The 23075-nt window shown below is 38.0% G+C and overlaps 2 protein-coding genes across 2 annotated transcripts in view; one reads left to right on the top strand and one right to left on the bottom strand.

The window, feature by feature from the left end:
• Positions 1-23075, bottom strand: part of LOC126381286 (tolloid-like protein 1) — a 151405-nt gene that overhangs the window by 70988 nt on the left and 57342 nt on the right. The window lies entirely within an intron of this gene.
• On the top strand, positions 15264-17717 carry LOC126381291 (uncharacterized). Its single transcript, XM_050030792.1, has 2 exons — positions 15264-15669; positions 16403-17717. Exons 1-2 carry the CDS (start codon positions 15483-15485, stop codon positions 17674-17676), a joined length of 1461 nt encoding a protein of 486 aa, XP_049886749.1. The 5' UTR covers positions 15264-15482; the 3' UTR covers positions 17677-17717.

Genomic DNA, 23075 nt, shown 5'->3' with positions numbered 1-23075 from the left:
TTGCCTTCTTGGCCTCCTCGCATGGGGTCATGGAGCTCGTCACTCGTATTTTACCTTCTTATGGTGATGGGCTCTGTATCCCGTACGCAGTAGAGGCCATGGATATTTGGTCGATTTTATGCCCAGGTGGCACCCAGCCGCTCCATCCAGAACGTCAAAGAGACTGGGACGAAATAGTGTCTTCCCGTTCGGTGGCAGATCTCATCGACGAGGCGTCGGGGTTGGAAGCGGCCCGGCTTCGTGCGGCGGCAAGACCTGAATCAGGTTGTTGGCTCCAGGCTTTCCCGTCCCCGCACGTGGGCACGCTTTTGGACGACGACTCGCTCAGGATAGCTGCAGCGTTGCGTCTCGGATGCGCTGTTTGCGAGCCTCATACGTGTGTGTGCGGTGCCAGGGTGGAAGCAGATGGTTACCATGCTTTGAGCTGCATGCGGTGCGCCGGCCGTCGACCTCGCCATCATGCGGTGAACGACATCATCCGCCGTGCTTTTATTTCTGCCGGAGTCCCGTGTGTCCTGGAGCCTCCCGGGCTGTCTAGGGCAGATGGCAAAAAACCGGATGGCCTTACGCTGATTCCGTGGCAGAGGGGTCGGTGTCTCATTTGGGACGCGACATGTGTTAGCACATACTCGCTTTGTCACCGGGGCGCTACGCAACAGTCTGCCGGTTCGGCGGCTGAAGCGGCGGCGCTCAGGAAGCACAATAAGTATGCCAATTTGGAATCAGCGTATGAGTTCGTGCCATTTGCGTTGGAGACAGCGGGACCTTGGGGCGTTGAGGCCAAAGCTTTGGTGCGTGATGTTGGTCGCCGTATAAGGGATGGAGGCGGAGACCCTCGAGCTGGCTTTTTCCTCGCGCAGCGTATTTCACTTGCGGTCCAGAGAGGCAACGCTGCAAGCATAATGGGTACGTTCGGGCGGGGTTTGCTTTCCGGAGGGCTTCTTGACGCCTGATATGGTTTTTTATATGTATATATGTGTGTGTGTATTTTGACGTATTGTAGTGTAGGTTTTTAATTTGTATTGTATTGTATAATGATAATGCGGTCGTGAGAGCTTATGTTTTAAATAGTAATTAATGTACAAAAAGATAAACCGATTGTCATAATAATAGATTAATAACTTAAAATATATTTTCCAAACCATATGCCAAACTATTCTGGGCAAAACATTGTCTTTGCACACGATCCTCTATCATAGGGGTAAACTTCGAAGTACAAACTCAAGTTAAATTGCTTAGAGCTAATGGCGTACGAAACAATACCCCAGAAATCTGTTAACTTGGTTATGAACACGTCGTTAACTGAAAGTATTTCAAGATTTTCAAGGATGATGTCCTGGATTGATACATTTATCTTATGAATATCTTACCTAAAGCTGCTATATAACATAACTTAAACGGCTTATATAAGTGCCTCTACTGGGCACAAACCTCCCCTGAATCAACCGGAAGGGTATGGAGCATACTCCACCTCGCTGCTATATATAGGGTGTTAGTGACATCTTAACGAAACCTTTGAGGCATGATTCAGACCATAATTCTGAGTTGATATCAAGTGGAATTTTTCGTCGCAAAAGTATGACGAAAATAACTAAAAAAAATAATAATAAACATTTTTCTCAATTTGTCCAATTGTAACATTTCTCAATTTTGTCCAATTGTTACATTTTGACCGGCAACGAAAAACCACCATCTGCATTTTCATAATTGTATAACATTGCAGCAATTCGCGGTCGGCCCACGCCACTTTAAGTCGGTTAAAACCAGTTTAAACTGATTTCATCTGGTTATAACCAGAAACGTGCATTTAAATGGCGTTTTAAGGTTTCGCATACTAGCGCTGTTTCCGAGCCAAGTTTCAGTATCTCGGGACCACTTCACTGGATTGAGATTAATTTTACTATAATGGATGTTTCTCTTTAGTTTAAATGTGAATTTGTACGGTTCTAGAATACCTATTTAGAATAATCCGCAGTAGGCTGGATGTCTTGGATAAAGATTGGATTTATGATAAAGTATTCATATTTAAGACATAACCCTCCTTTTGGCTTCACAGTAGTCGGGTAAAAAGCAGTATGACCTATAAAGCGTTGAAAAGAAAGTTAGGAGAGCATCGTCAGTGGGATGTTGCATGTCGGTATTGCATTGTTCTGCACTGACTGACATGAGCCTCCACACACCGTGGATATTCCCCGAGGGAAACACGCAACTTGGTTTCTTGAAAAACTAGAGCGAGATAACATTTTTTCAAGAATACATCGTTATTCGACTGTTCTTTTATCCATTAACGACGGCCATCTCAACGATCGACACAATTACTTTTTTTTGACGACTCTATTTGATGTCTTAAAGAGTAAAGATGTGGGAGATAATCACGAGAGATGATTCTATAGAGTGAATAAAATCATTTTGTGGAAATATAACTCGAACGCTTCGCCCGGGACACTTCATACCTCGTTTTACACAGACACTACACATTGACGCGCATCTGTGTGTGTGATGACGTCTGACGCCCATAGGTATACGATCCCGACGACCCGATTACTCTAGCGATAGAGGCAGCCAATCAGCTCGCGACACCAAACACTTCAGGACCCCGATACCGACCCCGCCGGCGTGGTCGACGATTTCTCTCAATCAGCGCTTATCGCTATCGACCCACTTGGGTCGATTAATTCTTTCAAATATTTTTCCTCTCAGACGAGGCCTTGAGCTGAGGTTCGCGCCCAACTGGGCACCCTCAGGCCTGTTGTCTTAAACGTTGTACCGGGTGAGAGCCTTCAGCGCTCTCCATTTATCCGGCAAGTAATTAATGCCATCTGCGGCAAATCTACAATAAGTCAAGTCAAAAAAAATCGCCCATAGGTAATAGTGAAGACTAAGGTTAGATAGGAGGGGGTGATGTAAACCGCTGGTGGGGAGCGGAGAGTTGCTATACAATACAATACAAATACACTTTATTGCACCAAAATAAAAAGAAATAATTACAAAAAGTCTCTTAACTAAGTGCATGGCAAATGGCGGCCTTATTCTACGAGTATACGTAGTATTAGGTATTCCTTATTATACGTATATGATACTGGAGTACAAAATAAGAAGCAAAATGTTGACCTTTTAAGAACTTAGTAAATGACTAAACCTTTAAATTCAAATTTTAATCACGGAATATTTATCTCTTTCGTTTCATTTCGTTGAAGGCATTATGCGCTGCGAAACGTGTTGCTTAACAAAAGATCCTCAATCAGCATCAGCGTGACAAAAAATTACACGACCATTTACTTTAGAGCCCTCGCGTACAATTATCTTCTCGATTCTTACCTCCACTGGAAATTGTATCGGGGGGCGAGAGGGGTCTCTGTATAATAGCTGTAATGATTTCAGTATCGTTACGTAGCTGACAAAGACTGCCAGACGTTTTTCTTAGGTAAATAAAAATATTCCCTAAATATTTGTTATGAAAATGGAGTGCTCTGCTTCAAAAGGAGTGATTGTAAATAGGCACGCTTAAAGTGAGAGAGCCGTTTACTTACTTTACAAGGCCTTACAAAGTTATTCAGTGCGAATACATATTTGAGGAGAGTTCCAACAGATTATTTGGAATGAATCCTCAAATACTATGTTGGAGGGTCACTGTGATTCTTGACAGTGACATGTGTTACTTCAAAAGCCCGAACCACGGTAAATCTTAAGTTTTCCTTCTTCTTTTATCGCGTGGGTTGTGAGTTAGCTCTGATGTCAGGGTTATTAATGAGCCGCCAAAGTCCCCTGACTTGGCTTATGTAACGACTATAATATGCTTAATTCAGTGTAGTAACCGGGACCAACGGCTTAACTTGACTTCCTTAACACGGAATCATCTTATTTTTCTGATAATCAGAATTAAATAAGATTGATCAGGTGTCTGCCGAAATGAAGGTTCCAGTATCACTGGAGTAAGTATACAGGTGTTAGTGACATCGTAACGAATACTGAGGGAATAACTCAGAATCTGAATTAATATCAAGTGGAATTTTCCGTTGCAAAATTATTTTTTTTTTTTGGTTTTTGTAAATTATTTTTAATTCTATACTTTTGCGGTGGAAAATACCACTTGATATTAACTCAGAATAATGAGCTGAATTATCCCTCTCGGTATTCGTTACGATGTAACTAACACCCCGTGCAAGTACATACAGGTAGCCATACAAGTAGGTATGGGTGTTAGTGACACCGTAACGAATACTGAGCGGGATGGTTCAGACAATGATTCTGAGTCGATATCAAGTGGAATTTCCTGTCGGAAAATTCATGACTTTTTTGTGTTTTTTAAATTATTTTCCGTTCCATACTTTTGCCACGAATTACGATGTCACTAACAACCCGTATAGTTGTTACATGAGCCATGTCAGGGGTATAACAGACGACAATTTGCAATTTTGTAAAAAAAAAGACACAATTTTGTGAACATAATACCTTCTTATTATGGATGTCTGTAGTGGTAATTATAAAAAGATATTAATTTCTTCAAGCATGTTGAATTAAATTCCGTAAAAGTCAGCTATAAAGCAAAGTTGTAAGATGAAATTTGAGTACCTACCTACTTAGTTGTAGAGACACTGGCGCTTAAAGTTGTCAACAGACAACTAGACAACTTGCAACAACTTCGTTGAAGGTTTCCTTTATCTCATTAGTCGTTGAACGTTATAATGTGAGATTTAGATACTTTGAAAAGTCTTGAGTACCTAACGCCATCATCTATCTAGGCGTCATTACGTTTTCACAGGATCCTCTAACCGTATATACCTTATAGCGATAAAATTATGGATCGATTAAATAAATTTTGTCGAAATCGAGGTATTTTTCTTTTACATGCGTGTCACGTGATTTTGTTCGAATTTTGACAGAATGAATTGACTTATTTGGGTTCATATATTAGCACCAATGGACGAAACGACATAATGATATCTTCAGAATCGATGAAATTACCATGTCAAAATTATATCACGTTGCGCATGCTAGTCCTACTGAAGATTTGACAGGTCCGGTCTATTACACTGCCTGACTGATTGACCTTTCAACCCGCAAAGAGAAAAACTCAGGTTGGGTCCCAAAAAATGCACATTAGTTAAGTAAATAGCATAGCCGGGCTGCATTGTGTGACGGATGCGGCAGAGACTTGGTTAGAGGTGCTTAATCTGGATATATGATCCACGCAGGATATTTTATTTTTGTCTGCCATACTCAATGATAATAAGTTAAGTAAATGAAGACATCAACGATATTTACATGATGGCTATTATTATAATTTCACCAAAATGATAACACATATCGTCTGATCAGGAACCAACTCCCAACTGGGCACGCTCAGGCTATTGTCTTAAATTGTGTACCGGGTCAGAGCTCTCAGCGCTCTCCATTTGGCCGGCCAAGTAGTTAATGCCATTTACGGCAAATCTACAATAAGTCACGTCAAAAAAAGGTACAGTATTCCCTCTGTGTGTATTGGGCTTATTCATCAACTGGTCGGAGGGGTAGAGAATAATCTATCACGTTTCAAGGTTGGCGTATACCTGATAGTAATTATTTTTTAATCACTTTATTAGCTCAGTGTCCAAAGCACGTATGTTACGTACGTGATTTCAGATAAAGTTTTTGGTGTACTTGACGTTTCTGTTTCGGATGAATAGTGCAATTAAACTGTTAAAAACCTTCACATTGCACGGTGTTGTTTGGCCACCAACGATTTTTTTAAATTAAAATATGATAAGTAAGTACCTAAATAATTCAAAGTTAGTTTTCAGGCAATAATTGAGAGTTATTGAGGACAGAAGAAGCAAGATGATTGGACACTCAATAAGACACGACGAATTTATTAAAAATATCATAGAAGGAAAGCTACAAGGAAAGTGAGGTAGGGGAACCAAGAAGAGCTTACATGGAACAGATTGTCTTAACATGAACGTCGTGTCTTATAAGGAAGTGAAATAATTCGCCTTTGATAGACAAGAATGGAGAATGCTACACCGACAACAGCGCGGCTCTTAAAATAATAAAAATAAAATAATAATAAAAAAGTTAATTTAGGTAATAATGATAATGAAGTTATAGAATGATAAGAATTTCTTAAATTTGTTTTGTTTAAATTTTGTTTATTCTTCCACCCTTCACGGTAGGTATAAAGATCCACCACCTTTTCATTTTTTATTTTTAGTAGAGAAAAACTACTTAAACTAAAAGAGAACTACACTGTAGTGTCCTTACTTAAAGAAAAACGGATTAAACGGGTGCCTAGCAAATATAGTAAGTTTACAAACGAATCAACGGAGATACAAACCGCAAGTATAAACGATGGTTTTCATCGCATAACATGGTGCATATGTCGAAGATATTTTCGCATATGCAACGTACACGCACAAAGGCATCACCGCGCGGTTTCAAAGGCATTGTTCAAGACTTTGACGCGAGAGAACCCGATGCAAAAGTAATATTATGCTCCAGGCATGCACGATAGTTTATTCTACGAATATTGAAAGAGTTTTACAACGTGTAAACTGATGCATAAAAGTATTTCCATTTTATTTTATCTGGCTGGAACGTAAAAGACTAATGAGATTTTTCATCTTGTTGGATACATAACACACGTAACATAAACAGCCTATATACGTCCCACTGCTGGGCACAGGCCTCCCCTCAATCAACCGGAGGGGGTATGGAGCATACTCCACCACGCTGCTCCACTACGGGTTGGTGGAGGTATTTTTACGGCTAATAACCGGGACCAACGGCTTAACGTGCCCTCCGAAGCACGGAATCATCTTACTTTTTCAGACAATCAGGCGATTCAAGCCTGAAAAGTCCTTACCAAACAAAGGACAGTCTCAGAAAGTGATTTCGACAATGTCTTCATTGGGAATCGAACCCGGACCTCCAGATCGTGAGCCTAACGCTCTAACCAGTAGACCACGGAGGCTGTTATGTTGTTGTTGGATATCTAGTAACAATTTTGCGTACATCCTGGATAGTTAGAAAGCTCAGTGGTACTTAGTTCATCTTGCGAATGCACCTCTGTCTACCCCAATTGTATGGATGTAGGCGTGAACTTATGTTATGTTACAATTTTTTTTTTGAACTTATGTTATGTTACAAATGGAAAAACTCAACTGGTACTGGCGCACGGAAGCTTGCCTGCCTCAGATAAAGCGCAACGTCGCGCTGAATGGCATGTATTGTCACCAAGTAATCCTACTGCGAGGGAATGAGGGAATGAGGATTGAGGAGGGAATGAGGTGAGGAGAGTAAAATGTTGTGAGGTAAACAATACAGAGGTTTTATAGTATCTTAGACTAAGGGATTGAGAATTATTAATTGAGTAGGTACCCAATAGTTAGGTACCTAAAAATCCTAATTTATACTTTTATTATTAAACCATACAAATCCGTAATTGAATAGTTGTATATAAAGACATAGTCTCAAGGAATAATTTAGTCTTAAGGAGCTCGGTGGCGCAGCGGTTAACGCGCTCGGTCTGCGATTTGTTGAATTTAAGCAACTTTCGCAAAGGCCGGTTATAGGATGGGTGACCACAAAAAAAGTTTTCATCTCGAGCTCCTCCGTGCTTCGGAAGGCACGTTAAGCCGTTGGTCCCGGCTGCATTAGCAGTCGTTAATAACCATCAATCCGCACTGGGCTCGCGTGATGGTTCAAGGCCCGATCTCCCTATCCATCCATAGGGAAGGCCCGTGCCCCAGCAGTGGGGACGTTAATGGGCTGATGATGATGATGATGATGACATAGTCTCTGAGGTCGTGTGCTACACCGGCTTGCTTCTCCAAACGGAGAACGCGAAACGAATAATCAGTTAATATTTATTTATTTATTAAGACATCTTTCGTAAGTAGTACTACCCAATTATAATTTTATAATTTTATAATTTTATGTACTTAACCACCTATCTCTAAGTTTTATTCTGCAATAGTTTTAGTTTTCGTTTGATTTTTTCATACCATTTTAACGTTGTTGTGTTGTATTAGTTAGACGATTTATGTTTTTTCTTTCTTAAATTTTATTTTCAATTATTATTGTTCTTTTTAAGCTCACTTTAGTTTATACTTTTTATTATCAGTGTTGTGTGCATCTATAATTGGCAGGCATACCGGAACTTTTCCTTTGTGTATTTTATATTGTGTGTTTGTGTATGTACTGCTGTTGATGTACCATAGTAAATAAATAAATAAATAAATAAATTAATTAAATTACCCAAATCCACCTAAGTACCTAAGTAATTGGCAGCCCTCAGATGACACACAAACAGTTGCGCGTGTTGATGAATTCTTCGATAGGAAATTCCACTTGATATCGACTCAGAATAATGGTCTGAACTATCGCCTTCAGTACTCGTTACAGTGTCACTAACACCCTTACCTACTTGTATGGTTACCTGTATGTACTTTGTACGGGGTGTAAGTGACATCGTAACGATTACTAACAGGGCTGATTCAGCTCATTATTCTCAGTTAATATCAAGTGGAATTTTCGATCGCAAAAGTATACAATTGAAAAAGTTTAAAAAAAATCTTGAATTATATTAACTTGATATTAACTCAGAATCATGGTCTGAATCATCCCCCTAAGTATTCGTTACGATGTCACTAGAAAGAAAGAAAGAAAGAAAGAAAATATTTATTCGGCATACTTAACACTTTATTAAATTACATCCTGTATACTTATTATAACTTATTCATAATCATATTACTTACTTACAGAAATTATTCACAAGCAAATCCTTCTTACCAATTTGAGTCAGATATTAAAACGTCTTTTTTATTTTAATCATTGCGCCCCGTACCTAAAAAACAAGTGCACCGTATTGTTGAACATATATCTAGTAAATTAAACTTAAAAAAACCTGTCGCTACGGGAGCGCTCTTCTTCGATGTGGCGAAAGCGTTCGACAAAGTCTGGCACAACGGCTTGATCTACAAGCTTTATTCACTGGGAGTGCCAGACCGTCTCGTGCACATCATACGAGACTTCCTCTCAAATCGAACCTTTCGCTACCGCGTGGAGGGGACGCTCTCGTCACCGCACCCGATACATGCCGGAGTCCCACAAGGCTCCGTCCTCTCCCCTTTACTATTTTCATTATATACTAGTGACATTCCCAAATCCCCTAATACCGAATTAGCTTTATTTGCGGATGATACAGCCATCTATTCTTCGTGTCGTGGTCGAGTTATGATGACCGGAATCCTCCAACGCGCGGCCAATGCCTTGGGCAAGTGGTTTCGCAAATGGAGAATCGAGGTAAACCCGGAGAAAAGTGCAGCGGTGTACTTTTCAAAGGGCTATTATAACACGCCACGGTCACGCCGTCAACTTAAAGTCATCACGATGTTTGGCAAGCCGATCCCTTGGGAGGAGCAAGTCAAATATCTCGGCGTAGTCTTAGATAGACGTCTTACTTTCAAGGCCCATATCAAACGTGTGCGCGATCGCGCCGCGTTTGTAATGGGCCGTCTTCACTGTCTCCTTAACAAGCGAAGTAAATTGTCCCTTAGGAATAAGGTGAAAATCTACACGACTTGCATCCGTCCGATCATGACCTATGCAGGGGTAGTTTTCGCTCACGCGAGTCCCTCTCAAATTCACCGTCTACAGGTAATACAAAATCGTTTCATGCGGAAAGCCACGGGAGCTCCGTGGTTCCTTCGCAATGAAAATCTGCACATTGACCTAGGTCTGCCAACCATTGCCCAATGGCTCAAATTAGCTTCCAAACGTTTTTTCGATTCTGCTCCGCACCACCCAAATCCCCTGGTAGTTGCGGCTTCCGAGTACATTCCGCTTAGGGACGGTACTGAAAAGTATCGGCGTCCGAAGGACGTAATATACGATCCCGACGACCCGATCACTCTAGCCATAGAGGCAGCCAATCAGCTCGCGACACCAAACACTTCAGGTCCCCGATACCGACCCCGCCGGCGTGGTCGACGATTTCCCTCATTCAGCGCTTATCGCTATCGACCCACTAGGGTCGATTAATTCTTTCAAATATTTTTCCTCTCAGACGACGCCCTGAGCCGAGGTTCGCGCCCAACTGGGCACCCTCAGGCCTGCTGTCTTAAACGTTGTACCGGGTGAGAGCCTTCAGCGCTCCCCATCTGTCCGGCCAAGTAGTTAATGCCATCTGCGGCAAATCTACAATAAGTCACGTCAAAAAAAAAAAACGTACCTAAAAGGCCTCTCCACAAGCCTACAACACAACAATATTTTTAATCAAACCCACAGGATGTTCTATAGCTAGTGTCCAATTCAGGCGGATTTGTGCTCCGTTAAGCAAATCCACGGTTTTAATTATGTTGGTCCAATATCTACTCCAATTTAATTGGATGCCTATTTCCAAATGTGTTTGTGTGTTACCGGAACGCGATTCGCAATTTTGCGTGTCCACACCAACGTCAAACTTTTTTTCGTCATGACATCGCGTCGTGGTTTTGGATTAGATGTTGGTAAAAAAATAATTCCGTAAAAAATAAGTACCGTTACTTCCAAGCAGGTATGATTATAGACAACTGTCATTACTACAACCATAGACTAAGAAATTACTACGTATAGAACGGCAACTCTCCGCTCCCCACTAGCGGCTGAGCTAGGTATGCCTAACCCTTCTTTAGTCTTTAATTGTATGGGCGTCAGACGTCACACGCACAGACGCGCGTGTACTATAACGTCAATGTGTAGTGTCTGTGTAAAACCGATTAAACATTAACGATTGATGAATGTGGATCAAGCAAGAGAATTGTGTCAGGTTCGAAGCAAATGGAATTCCACAGGCTTTGCTTACTCCGGTGGGAAATTGGCGTGAGTTTTTGTGTATGTATATATGTATAACAAACACACACACACAGTTTTATTTTTGTTAATTTTAAATATTTTTATTGTTTCATTATTGTCTCTTTTGATATAAGCAGTTAAAATTTTCATAGTGCTCTGTATTCTGTCCGTGTGTCCATTTTGTAAATCTTAACATAGGAAATCGTACTCTGGCCCCTGCGATACAAGCTGAGCTTAGTGCAGGGACCGCCGCATAACTAAAGTAATTGATTATACCCAGTTGTCTGTATTTTTATTAATGTAAAATTGTAATACTATGTTTCAATAAAGATTATTATTATTATTATTATATGTACAAATAACATTATGCTTAGTTTCTACATCTGCCACAGACTATAATATAAAAATAATCGATTGTGTCATGTCATGTTACAATACAACTTGGGTAGCTATACCTGTTTAGTGAGCAGGGAATGTTTGGTGACGGTACAACCGCAGTGGGGACAGCGCGGGTGTAAATGCGCCACCATTCAATAGTTGTCACTATATGGTACAGGCGAGAGGAGAAATGTTCGCCGTTTTTACAATTGACATCCAAGGTGTTGAAAAGATTGAAGATTACGACGAATTCGAGGCAAATTGAGTAAAAGATGACGCGACGTCAAATAAAAAAAAAAAAAACAAAATTGAAAAAGTTTACATTGTTACACTTTAAATTATCAATTTTTCAATAACGTTCGTCTCATCCGCCTAAAACTAAGCTTCTCAGAACATGTACAGCCGGGGAAACTCTGCAAGAAAAACCTCAGCACAGGGCCCTAAACGTTCTTTAAAAAGTCATAAAATATTGTTATACAATTTAGTAATTTGGCGTCCTCAACGCTTATAACAAGGATTGGTCGGATTAGCGCAAAGTCGAGAGGAGTGGAAAAATGAGAGGCCTTTGCCCAGCATTGGGATCGAATAGGCTAGATAAGATAAAAAATACTACGATATATGAACCATTTTATATTTACGGTAAGTGCTTTCGTTAGAGGCAGAATCTACCAGGCCTAAGAATGACTATTCTGTCTGTTAGACCAAAGCCTGATTGACGTAGTAAGATCTTCAGCAGGTACTTAGGTATATCAATAAAAATGATTGACATCGTAAGCAATGTTGTCGTTTTTGAAAGACGAAATTATAATGCTTTAGACTTACCACGCAAAAGTAAAATTTTCACACATGAACGACTTTTATAACGTTTTATTGTAAGTTGGAAAACCCTTGGCTTTTTCTAAAGAAATGATTGAAGATTTTCACCATGGCTTACCATTTTACGACAAATATTTTTCTCCGACAGCAGAATTGCTTTTATGATTGGTTCTGAAACCAATCTAACGAGAAACCCTGTCAATAACAGTGTGCAGCCATTAAAGACCTCGTAAAAGATACGTGTTAACCTTCACACTTTGACATCTACCGAATTTGATGATATTGACGATGGTCTGACGTCATAGTGTCAAAGAAAAAAGAAAGACCAAAATAAGTATTGACAGACCGTAGCCGTGGGTCTCGGTTACTACTTACTGGTAAGTACGTAGTCGTTACATGAGCCATGTCAGGGGCCTTTGGCGGCTCAATAGTAACCCTGACACCAGGGTTGATGGTTGGTAATCCACCTTAAAATCCATACGATAGAAGAGGAGAATAAGTATTGATTTTTGTTTTTATAGTACTTACCCGAGCTTAGCGAAACTCACAAAGAGAAAATTAAAATCGAAAATATTCTGACTCGGGACTTGAATCCGCAGCCCTTGACAAGCCGGGACGAGCGTGTTAACCATTACACCACCGGGTCCTTCTCCTACCCATGCGAAATTCATTCTATCTATGTATCGTCATTGACAAGAGCTGCGGGTCTGATATAAAATAAATGCTTATTCGTTTACAAATGATAACACACAATTGGGTCGTGTACTAGGTTCAAAATAAATTATGAAATTCTGATTACTAAATAAAGACAGGTCTATAACTAAAGAAAATCATTATCTTTTTAACTTATATAAGAATGTTAATCAATAAAAACGTAATAATTAGTCCGACATTTTATCACGTTTTTCTATGACGTAATAATAGTGTACTATTTCTTTGTATGAACCATACCATAGTCATTTCGTGTTTTGACGTAAGTCCGGCAAAGTAATTAATGCCATCTGTGGCAAATCTACAATAAGTTACGTCAAAAAAAAAGACGTTTAGTAAAAAAACACACACAGGAAGGACACAGGACCCAGGATTTCACTAGTTGGAAACTAGCCTATTACTAATAGCCGGTCTGTAGCCACAATAAAACCTTTGACTTGTCTAATTTAATTCATGATTGATTGATTGTTTGAGCCGGAAGGGGTCCTGGGTGGGCTTCTAGAGTAGGTAATTTTGGACGAAGCCTGTTGTGATTTAGTTTTTGAATTTTGACGAAACTTGTGCGGATTTTATCATGTATGATTTGAATATGATTTCCTTTTTTTTTTAAAATGAATGTTGGTACTAACGAAGCCTGAGGTGGATTTACATTCTGTTTTTTTATTATTATTTTGTGAATTGATTAATTATTACATCGTCAATGGTGCAGATTATGGTAGACAAAACTTTATGTAATTTTTATTCATGATTGTCATAAGAGTTAGTTATGAAACGCTTCTCACCGCGTCAGTACATGTATGTGAACAACACTGTATAACAGTGGGCAGTGATGTACATTAGAGAGGACAGTTGCAGTGATCGTAGAGTGATAGTGATCATGAATTATACCTACATATCGATATTAATAATTAATTATTTACCAAAAAATATTGACTTGAAATATAATTATAGTGGAATATTCTTTTTGACTTATTGTAGATTTGCCGCAGATGGCTTTAACTACTTGGCCGGACAAATGGGGAGCGCTGAAGGCTCTCACCCGGTACAACATTTAAGACAACAGGCCTGAGGGTGCCCAGTTTGGCGCGAACCTCGGCTCAGGGCGTCGTCTGAGAGGAAAAATATTTGAAAGAATTAATCGACCCTAGTGGGTCGATAGCGATAAGCGCTGATTGAGGGAAATCGTCGACCACGCCGGCGGGGTCGGTATCGGGGTCCTGAAGTGTTTGGTGTCGCGAGCTGTTTGGCTGCCTCTATGGCTAGAGGCAGCATACTTCGGACGCCGATACTTTTCAGTACCGTCCCTAAGCGGGAGTGGAATCAATGAAGGGTTTCACTTCTAACTTGCCAGGGACTGGTCCGATTTTGATAATATAAAGGTGATAGTTACTGACTGACTTATCAGCATACCCACAGTCTGACACCAGGGTTGACAAGGTCTGACATTGATCTCAGAAATACATTCAGAAAGCATTTTTTATATTTGTAATTAGATAAATACAATAAGGTTTTTTTTTTTTGTAAATTCAATCCCTAAGAAATGATTAAATTGTATACAAAATACTCATTTTTTTCCTAGTTCTTCTATCAGGCGAATTTAGCCGCCATGTTTTAAGTGAGCTAGTTTTTTTGTGTGTTCATAAATGTATAAGATTTAATAGGTAAGTATATATCTACTTAATAACCTGGAAAGGAATAACTGTTTATCCGTTTCATTGATTAAAGATCCAAACTCCGTCCGAGAAAATTCCGTCTCGGGGGTATGTGACCTAACCTGTATTGGGCTGGATTTCCCTTCGCGGGCGGGCTTCGCTTCTATAAAAAACCGGACCTGTCAAATCTAGGTTAGATAAGCGGACCTTGTGAGAAACGGGATAACGCTATGATGATGATTTATTAAACATCCAAAAATTTAAAACACCGTTTTGGTTATTTATACGAATTGAAAAATGAGTGTGAAAAGTAACTAAAAAAATAAAAATGGAACTTAATTCGACAAACTAGCAGCTATTCTACTGAGTAGGCATTAATAATATCGACATGATTACATCTCTAGCAAGCGCATCGCACCTATTATTTACTGTCAAGTGTAGCGTAACGTATAGGTACAAATTCAATAACTGAACGTTTGGTGTGGACATGCTACAGAATGGCGGCATTACACGCCGTAGTCAGCACACAATACTAAAGTTGTATAGTTTCTAAGAGGTTTGTATCTAAAATCTATCGTGTGGGTTGTGAGGATGTCCAAGGTCATCAAATTTGGTGTCAGATTTATTATTGAGCCGGCAAAAGCCCTTGACTCATATAACGACTACGTACTTACATCAGTATGGAGTAACCGGGACCAACGGCTTAACGTGCCTTCCTACTCACGGATCATCTTATTTACAGACAATAAGGTGATCAGCCTGCAATGTCCTAACCAAACCAGGGCTACAAAGTGGTTTTTATGATGTGTCCGGGATTCGAACTTAGAACTTTCTCACAACGCTCAACCACTGGACTGCGGAGATAGTTCCATTGAACATTTAACTTACATTGTATAAGCCGCGCCATTAAAGAAACGAATCGAAAATGGCGTCACTCATCGTTCTCTCTCACTCGCACGCTATTGCTGTCTTTACTCACACACGGGCGTACCGTATACAAAAAAAAAAATGAATCAGTCTGGTTTTGCTCTTCCGCTGCTACGACGCTCACGACGCTGTTTGTTTCCAAATTCCTAACCCAACTTTTAAGTGCCGTGTTGATACGTGGTCATTATGACGACTTCTGGAAAACGAGGCAAGGTTCTTCGAAGTGATGCACGTGATATTGTTTATAACGTCATCAAATACTTCCAAGAAGAAAAAAATTTGGAACGGTATCATCCGTTTCAATACGCAAACGCTCGCGCCGCCATGGCCACGGGTTTATCTGTTAGCACTATTGTGAAAATAAAAAAAGAAGGTATGTAATATATTTTTCGTATTTAACAAGGGTATGTCATTAGTAACCCGCGGCATGATTTTGTACACAAGTATAGACATTAAATAGTTTTTGTGAAGAAATCTATAATTTACGAGAAATAATAAAATAACCTCAATATTACACGATTGATGTTATTTTTTTTTAAATTCGTCCAGTTAGTGTGGAGCAGGCTAAGATCATACCTAATTCATAAAATAAGACCATGTTGCCTAGATTGAAACGAAAGAAGTCCCGCGGCATATTGTGGAACTAAATTTGACTTTTCTTATTTCTTTGCAATAGAGTTCTTTTTCGTGTCTCAAGATGGCCGCCTTTGACGTGCAACGACCTCATCCACGGGACTTCTTTTGTGGCGCGGAGTTCTAGTTTATCGCTAGTTCTTTGTTTTTCTTTTTAAGTTATTTTCGCCTAGCTTTTAGCATGCAAAAGCTCATAGCCCATATAGGCTATCTTCTGTAAAAAACAACTAATGGGAAATATTTTCATTCCATTTTTGAACTAAATCTTTCTTTTGGAAACGAAAATTAAGTTTTAATCTTATAATAAGATTTATATGTATAATACAAATTATTTCTTTTATAAAAATAAGGAATAAAATATGCTTATAAATAGGTACTTCTTAGATATTCTCGATATGTTACGGCTAATATCCGATGATAACTGCAATGTTCAATGTTTTTATTAATGCTGAGAATTATTTTTGTTTTTTAAGGTCAACTTGCTGAGGAGAAGAAGACAAGAATTCGGACACCCAGCAAAGGGAGACGTGGTCTACATAATACTAGAGTCCCCATTGACAATTTTGATATCTGTGCCATCGGAAATATTGTTAATTCTATTTACGATGTGCGTAAAGAAGTACCCACGTTAAATAAAATATTGGCATCCGCAAAAAAAGACTTAAATTTCAAAGGATCTAAAACAACTTTGAGGCGGATTTTAAAAAATAAACTTGGCTATCGGTTCAAAAAATGCCGTCAAAACAGATCGATTCTTATAGAAAAAGACAATATTAAAGCTTGGCGAGCCCGCTATTTGCGACGCATTAGAGAAAATGATGCATTAGGACCCGATAAAAAACCTGTGATATATATGGATGAAACATGGATTCACGCCCACTATACAGTAAGCAAATGCTGGCAAAGTTCGAGGGATAAGGGTGTTCGAAAAAATGACAGCCCTGGCCAAAGGTGGGTAATAGTTCACGCAGGAAGTGAAAATGGTTTCGTGAGTGGTGCTGGCCTGGTTTTTAAAGCGAAATGTAAAACAGGTGACTACCACGACGAAATGGATGGCCAAAATTTTCTAAAATATTTGAATGAAAAATTAATTCCAAATCTGCCTCCATCATGTATTCTAGTACTAGACAATGCTTCGTATCATTCGATGCAATTGGACAAAGCACCAACAACGGCTACTCGAAAAGATGATGTAAAAAAATTTATGAAGGAACATAATATAACCTACAGAGAGGAATGGACAAAAGCAGAGCTCCTAACAGAGTTAAAGAAACAAATGCCAGAGAAAAAGTATGTAGTGGATGAATTATTAAAATCACACGGACACGAAGTCCTAAGATTGCCCCCATATAACTGTGATTTGAACCCGATTGAGCATATCTGGAATTTGTTAAAACAAAGGGTTGCTGACAAAAATGTGGAACAGCATGAAAACAAAATTGAACAACTAACAAAAGATGCCATCTCATCAATAACAGCTGAAGACTGGAAAAAACAAATCAACCATATTAAAAGAGTAGAAGAAACGTACTGGACACGTGACGTTACGAATGAAACGGAAATAGATGATTTCATTATACGAGTGGGTATGGATAGCAGCGACGATTCATCAAGTGAAACTGATACTTCGGCGGAAGAAAGGGACAGTGAGATGTCTGGGATTGAAGAGATTGATTACGATGACCCCGGTGAAGGGACATCAACGTCTACTAAAACCGGTGAAAGGCCATCAACGTCTCAAAATTAATTTGTCTATTTTGATAAATAAATAATAATGTTTCGCTCAAAGCATTGTTTTATATTTACACCTATGTATTCTACATACTTATGTATCTCTTAACAAGCTTGAAACTAATGGGTTTTCGATCCCGGAATATTAATCTTGCTTAAAAAATATTTTTAATAAAATTGAAAAATATCTATTTTTTCGAAATTTCCCGGGAACTAAACCCTAGTATTGCTGACCCTACCATCTGTCTTTGCAAGTACTAGACGCCATTTTCGATTCGTTTCTTTATTGGCGCGGCTTATAAACACATACAAGACCATGCTCTTACTAACCAAGTTTTGGTTCAGCAACTAACATCAACATTAAGTTTCTAAGGTAACTTGTACCAAGTTTGCAGGCGATTTGAATAATGTATTTGAGGAAACAAATTGAAATATCGTGTCTTTTCTATCAACCAAAATAATGGACAATGGAAATAGGTATATGGAAGGCTTGTCACTCGATTGGCTGAAAGTAAGATAATCCATGCTTCAGAAGGCAATCTGGTCCTGGTTATCACCTACAAATGTTAATACATAGTCGTTACACGAGGCATGTCAGGGGCTTTTGGCGACTCAATAATGACCCTGACATCAGAGTTGCTGAGTTTGCTTATCCATCTCACAACCCACAAGATAGGAAAAGTATTAATCAAAATAATTGAAAAAATTATATGTTATGAGCCCGAATGATGAGAGTTCATTGTAAAATAAAATAATATTCTAATTAGAAAACTTTTTAAGTAAGACAAAGGGGTTAAAAGTTATGCACTTTTATATGCGCAAATGTCAAATAGCAAAATTGCTTTTTTAGATGAATTGCTTCGATGTGGCCTTTTTAACCCCCCCAAAGTAATCAATTTGTTGTTGGTAAATTGGTAGGTTGGTATTCTGTACAGTGTAGTGGTATTAGAGTGAGACCCGGGTGGTTTCAATTTCAAACGTGTTTTCTAATTCGAGTGATCAAAGGGTTCGACTTTTTTCGTATCAAAGGTCAGTCTGGGCTTTGTAATTTTATAGCCGTTACGCGAGCTGTACGTAAACGTTTGTGCAAATCGAAACTTTTCACAAAGAGTTGCTCTTTTACAAAAGTTCTTATTGCACTGAGCCCTGTTTGTGCAACGGATGACAATGAAAATGGTACATACAATAGGGATTCGAAATTAAATTAATGGGAAATTATTCATATTTATTTTAAGCGTTGTAGATGTAAGACAGATAACTTCAGAAGATGAACCTTATTTATACAGTAAGTACTTTTACTTTATTTCGGTTTAAAGATTCTCAAAAAAGACAGTCACTTACATGAGAGGAGAACTTATAATTTAACTTAATAACTAAGTTATTTATGCAGTGTCGTACGCACCGCCATACTTAATAGGTATCGCTTTACTTTATTTCCAAGGAACATATCCCATAGAAAGTTAGTTTCAAGTTTAAGACTACCAAAGTATGAATATATAAAACTGTCTAAATCACGCTTTATAGTAAGCGAAGCAACAAAATTCGATAATTTTCTATTCATACCTGGCTATATTTTTAATCCTATCCCGAGAATATAAAATAAATAATCAGTAAGGTTGTCGTGAATAATAGAACATGATCATAATTATTACGAGCGGTGGACATAAGATATATTGTAAAATATCATGCACTTACCTAATTATTTATGAACGAAAGAATCAAATGGCCAGAAATGTAGGTAAGGTACTAATTAAGCTTTAAGATTTATTGCGGCTAGCATGTTACGGGGGCAAACGTGTTGAAATAACTTTTTTGTATATGGAACACCTCAATGTTTGACAACTGAATTTTGAAAAAATGGCTGTGGCGCACTTTTTGTGCGAAAACCGCGTGTAGTAAACGTAATGACATACAATTTGCTGCTGTCGTTCGACTCTTTGTTAGAATTATTTATTATAAAGTTAACTGCCTCTGTGGTCCAGTGGTTGAGCGTTGGACTCACGATCCGGAGGCCCCGGGTTCGAATCCCGGTGGGGGCATATCACAAAAACCACTTTGTCATCCCTAGTTTGGTTAGGACATTACAGGCTGATCACCTGATTGTCCGAAAGTAAGATGATCCGTGCTTCGGAAGGCACGTTAAGTCTTTGGTCCCGGTTACTATTTACTGATGTAAGTGAGTAATCGTTACGTGAACCATATCAGAGGCCTTTGGCGGCTCAATTACAACCCAGACACCAGGGTTGATAAGGTTGGTATTCTATCTCACAACCCACACGATAAGAAGAAGATTAAAAAGTTTTCATAATGTATTATACGTTGAGTACGACGCAACATTTGGCCAAGGTCACAAACGTGGTAGTAGGTCAAGCTTCATGTGCACAATGAAGTAATGAAACCTTGTACAATTTAAGTTTCCAGACAGAGAAACATTCCAATACCCTTTGAGGTTCTATGTAAATGCTTAGAACAAAGCAAATTTACATACTTAGAACTGAAAAGAAGTCTAGGTCAGTTTGTACTTAGTACAAACTAGCATTTTAACAATTAGATAACTACGAGTTTCTGCACAATTAGAGAAAATAAAAGATTACCTTTCTTTAGCGTCGATGATATTGTTTAGAATTTCTTTTAAAAGTTTCTATCTGACCGGTCAGAGTTACCTATCCTAGTCCGAGTCTATACGTCGTTTGCGTGATTTTCTTTAAAAGTAATCCTGTATGACTATAATTATATAATATTTCGACAATGATAATTATCATTATAACTTATCGCCTACCTACCATATTTTCGTTGAGATTCGGACATGTAAAGTTCTTGAAATTTCGGGCGAAAGTTTGTCGATCATCATGTCTACAGGCCAAACTCTCGGAACTCTAGGCATCGTTATTATTCAGATAGACGGTCTATATTGCACTGATATACTATGGCTCTTATGGGTCTATCATAAACCCATAAGACCCATAGTTAAATAGACCCATGAGACCATAGATAGATCCATGAGACCATAAGACCCTGTCACAGACAAGCGCCGTCTAGCGAAAACGGGGTGTAACAATTTAGCTAGCTGGCCACATATTTTATTTATTTATTTATTATGGACAACTTACAAGCTACACTCTGCACATGCAAAGTTACAGACAATAAAAAAAAGATTAAGAGCTCGTTCAATTACAAGTAGTCACAGCATGCACAATCAAGTGAACAAAAAAAAACAAGATTATAAACTTTATCATAAAATATAGAAACAAAAATGGAGTAACAAGAACGACGCTGTTTTATTTTCCCGCTCCTTATATTCATTATATTCAACCAAATATATCCAAATCGATTATCTATTTCTTCAGACCCTAGACCCATGTTGTAACGTAAATGGTTTACGGTTTCCAGACTTTACAACATAATAATCAAGTTTTAATTATAAAATGAAACTTATATTCATGTAAAGTTACAAATTAATTTAGCAACGTATTTGTTTATTCGCAAAACTGTTGGTTTTACTTTACCTAGAAAATTATCAGTATCCTTAAGAATTATGTTTTTAGATTAAATAGCATATTATTATTTAGCCAGAACATTCAGGTATAATAGTTAAATAATTACAAAGGCAATATCTTCTAAATTTTTAGGAGTCCGAAAATTACAACACTTTTTACTAGTACTTTTTAAAACTTGAAAAATTTTTCGACAGCTTACTTTATTCTTATTTTAATAAATATTTTAAATATGCGAGATCTATTTGGTGTTTATGGCATCTAGTATCAATATGAGCATCAAGTATCAATGAATGTATGTTCGTTAAGAGCAACAGTATTCGTTATAATGAGTGTTACAGAAGTTTAATTACTATGGATACCGCAGGGTACCCATCTTGGACCGCTACTATTAAAGAAAGTCTTGTTCTGCACAATGCAGACAGGATATAAAGTAACATTCTTCAGATGCAGTGAAGATAGCAATAAAAACATGTGGCGTTATTTATTAATTGTAGAAATATTTTTCAAGTTATTTTGTAAAATAATAGTAACATTAAATGAAGTATTTTTATTTATTTATTTGTAAGTTTCAAAATTATTTTTTTAGTCTTGGATAACATCAAATTTGTTACTTTATATTCCGAATTTACCAGCAATTTATTATTAATATATTAGTAATCCACTTAAATGAATTCCTACATCGCATAAGCCCCTTTACGACAAACATCTTTTAGCCTAAGGATGCTAATCTTTTTAATAATACATATAAAAAGGGATACCGTCCTATTGTCCTGCGGTGTACACTGATTGGGGTCCAGGATTACCCGAGGAACTATTTTCGTCTATTTGTTAAGAGAACCTTTTTGGACTAGAATGTAACATTCCTGACTAGAATGGCGCCTTGTAATGAGGGTACAATTGTTTGCTTTCACTGATTATAGAACTGCTATTTTGTTTGTTACAACTATTGCCTTGCTGAAATGTGTAATATTACTAAATTTTAAATAAGTACTTGTAATATTGCTGAATTGTGTTTGGAGCATTTAGTATCATTTTTATTATTATTACGTACCAACCTTACCTATTATTATTAACGCAAGGGTTATGAAAAATATACAAAGATATAACGCCGTCTCTCTAGATTGTATACTTACTCATAATAATATGTCAACTAAAGGTACCTACTTATACTACTTAGCTTTAACGCAAACACTTCCTTTAGGAGGTACCTAACTTTTTACGTATAAGATTACACTTTTGACAATTGTTACAATTTGGTTAAAACATACAAATAAAAGCATGATTGTCCGTTTTTTGTGGTATGAAAATCTAATTAAAGCACATAATAACGGGTTCTTACCGCGTTTAAAATAGGGATATAAGACTCCCGATATTTCGCCACTGATGCAAGTGCCATGATCACGGGATGACTGATGAGGTTGGAGTGGAGTAGGTAGATCCATAATTTTCTACGGATTATATTGGGAGTCTCATATCCCTATTTTAAACGTGGTAAGAACCCGTTATTATGTGTTTTAATTATGATAATAACCACGTAAACTTAAAACAATGTGTGAAAATCTATTCTTAGTATACATTATACTAACTTTAAAGCTTTAAGTAAGTTTGGTAAACTAAAGCCTAATTGAAAACTTTTAAATGTGAAACTTACACAAACATGTACTTAAAAATAAATTCAGCCTTTGTAAAATTAGTACTAAAAGTGTTTTACTATCAAAAAACAAACCAACGATATTTTCCATGATTTCCAAGTTAAAAACAAACAATGACAAATGTTGTGGTCTGCACAGACATCCCTTTAACTGTTTAGCCCTAACATAGGGTAACCATGGCGTTTATAATGACAAGGATTTCTTTGGTTACATTTTAATTATTTTTTACCATGTGTTAGTGACACCGTAACGAACACTGAGGGGGA

Source organism: Pectinophora gossypiella, unplaced genomic scaffold (assembly GCF_024362695.1).
Source record: "Pectinophora gossypiella unplaced genomic scaffold, ilPecGoss1.1 Pgos_43, whole genome shotgun sequence".
NCBI classification, from domain to species: domain Eukaryota; kingdom Metazoa; phylum Arthropoda; class Insecta; order Lepidoptera; family Gelechiidae; genus Pectinophora; species Pectinophora gossypiella.
This window is presented reverse-complemented; position numbering and strand designations above follow the sequence as displayed.

What these genes read in the sequence shown, in the direction of transcription:
- LOC126381291 (XM_050030792.1), top strand. Translation starts at nt 15,483, where the DNA reads ATGACGACTTCTGGAAAACGAGGCAAGGTTCTTCGAAGTGATGCACGT. An exon ending in TGTGAAAATAAAAAAAGAAG is followed by an intron (nt 15,670 to 16,402) that starts GTATGTAATATA and finishes TTGTTTTTTAAG; the next exon opens with GTCAACTTGCTGAGGAGAAG.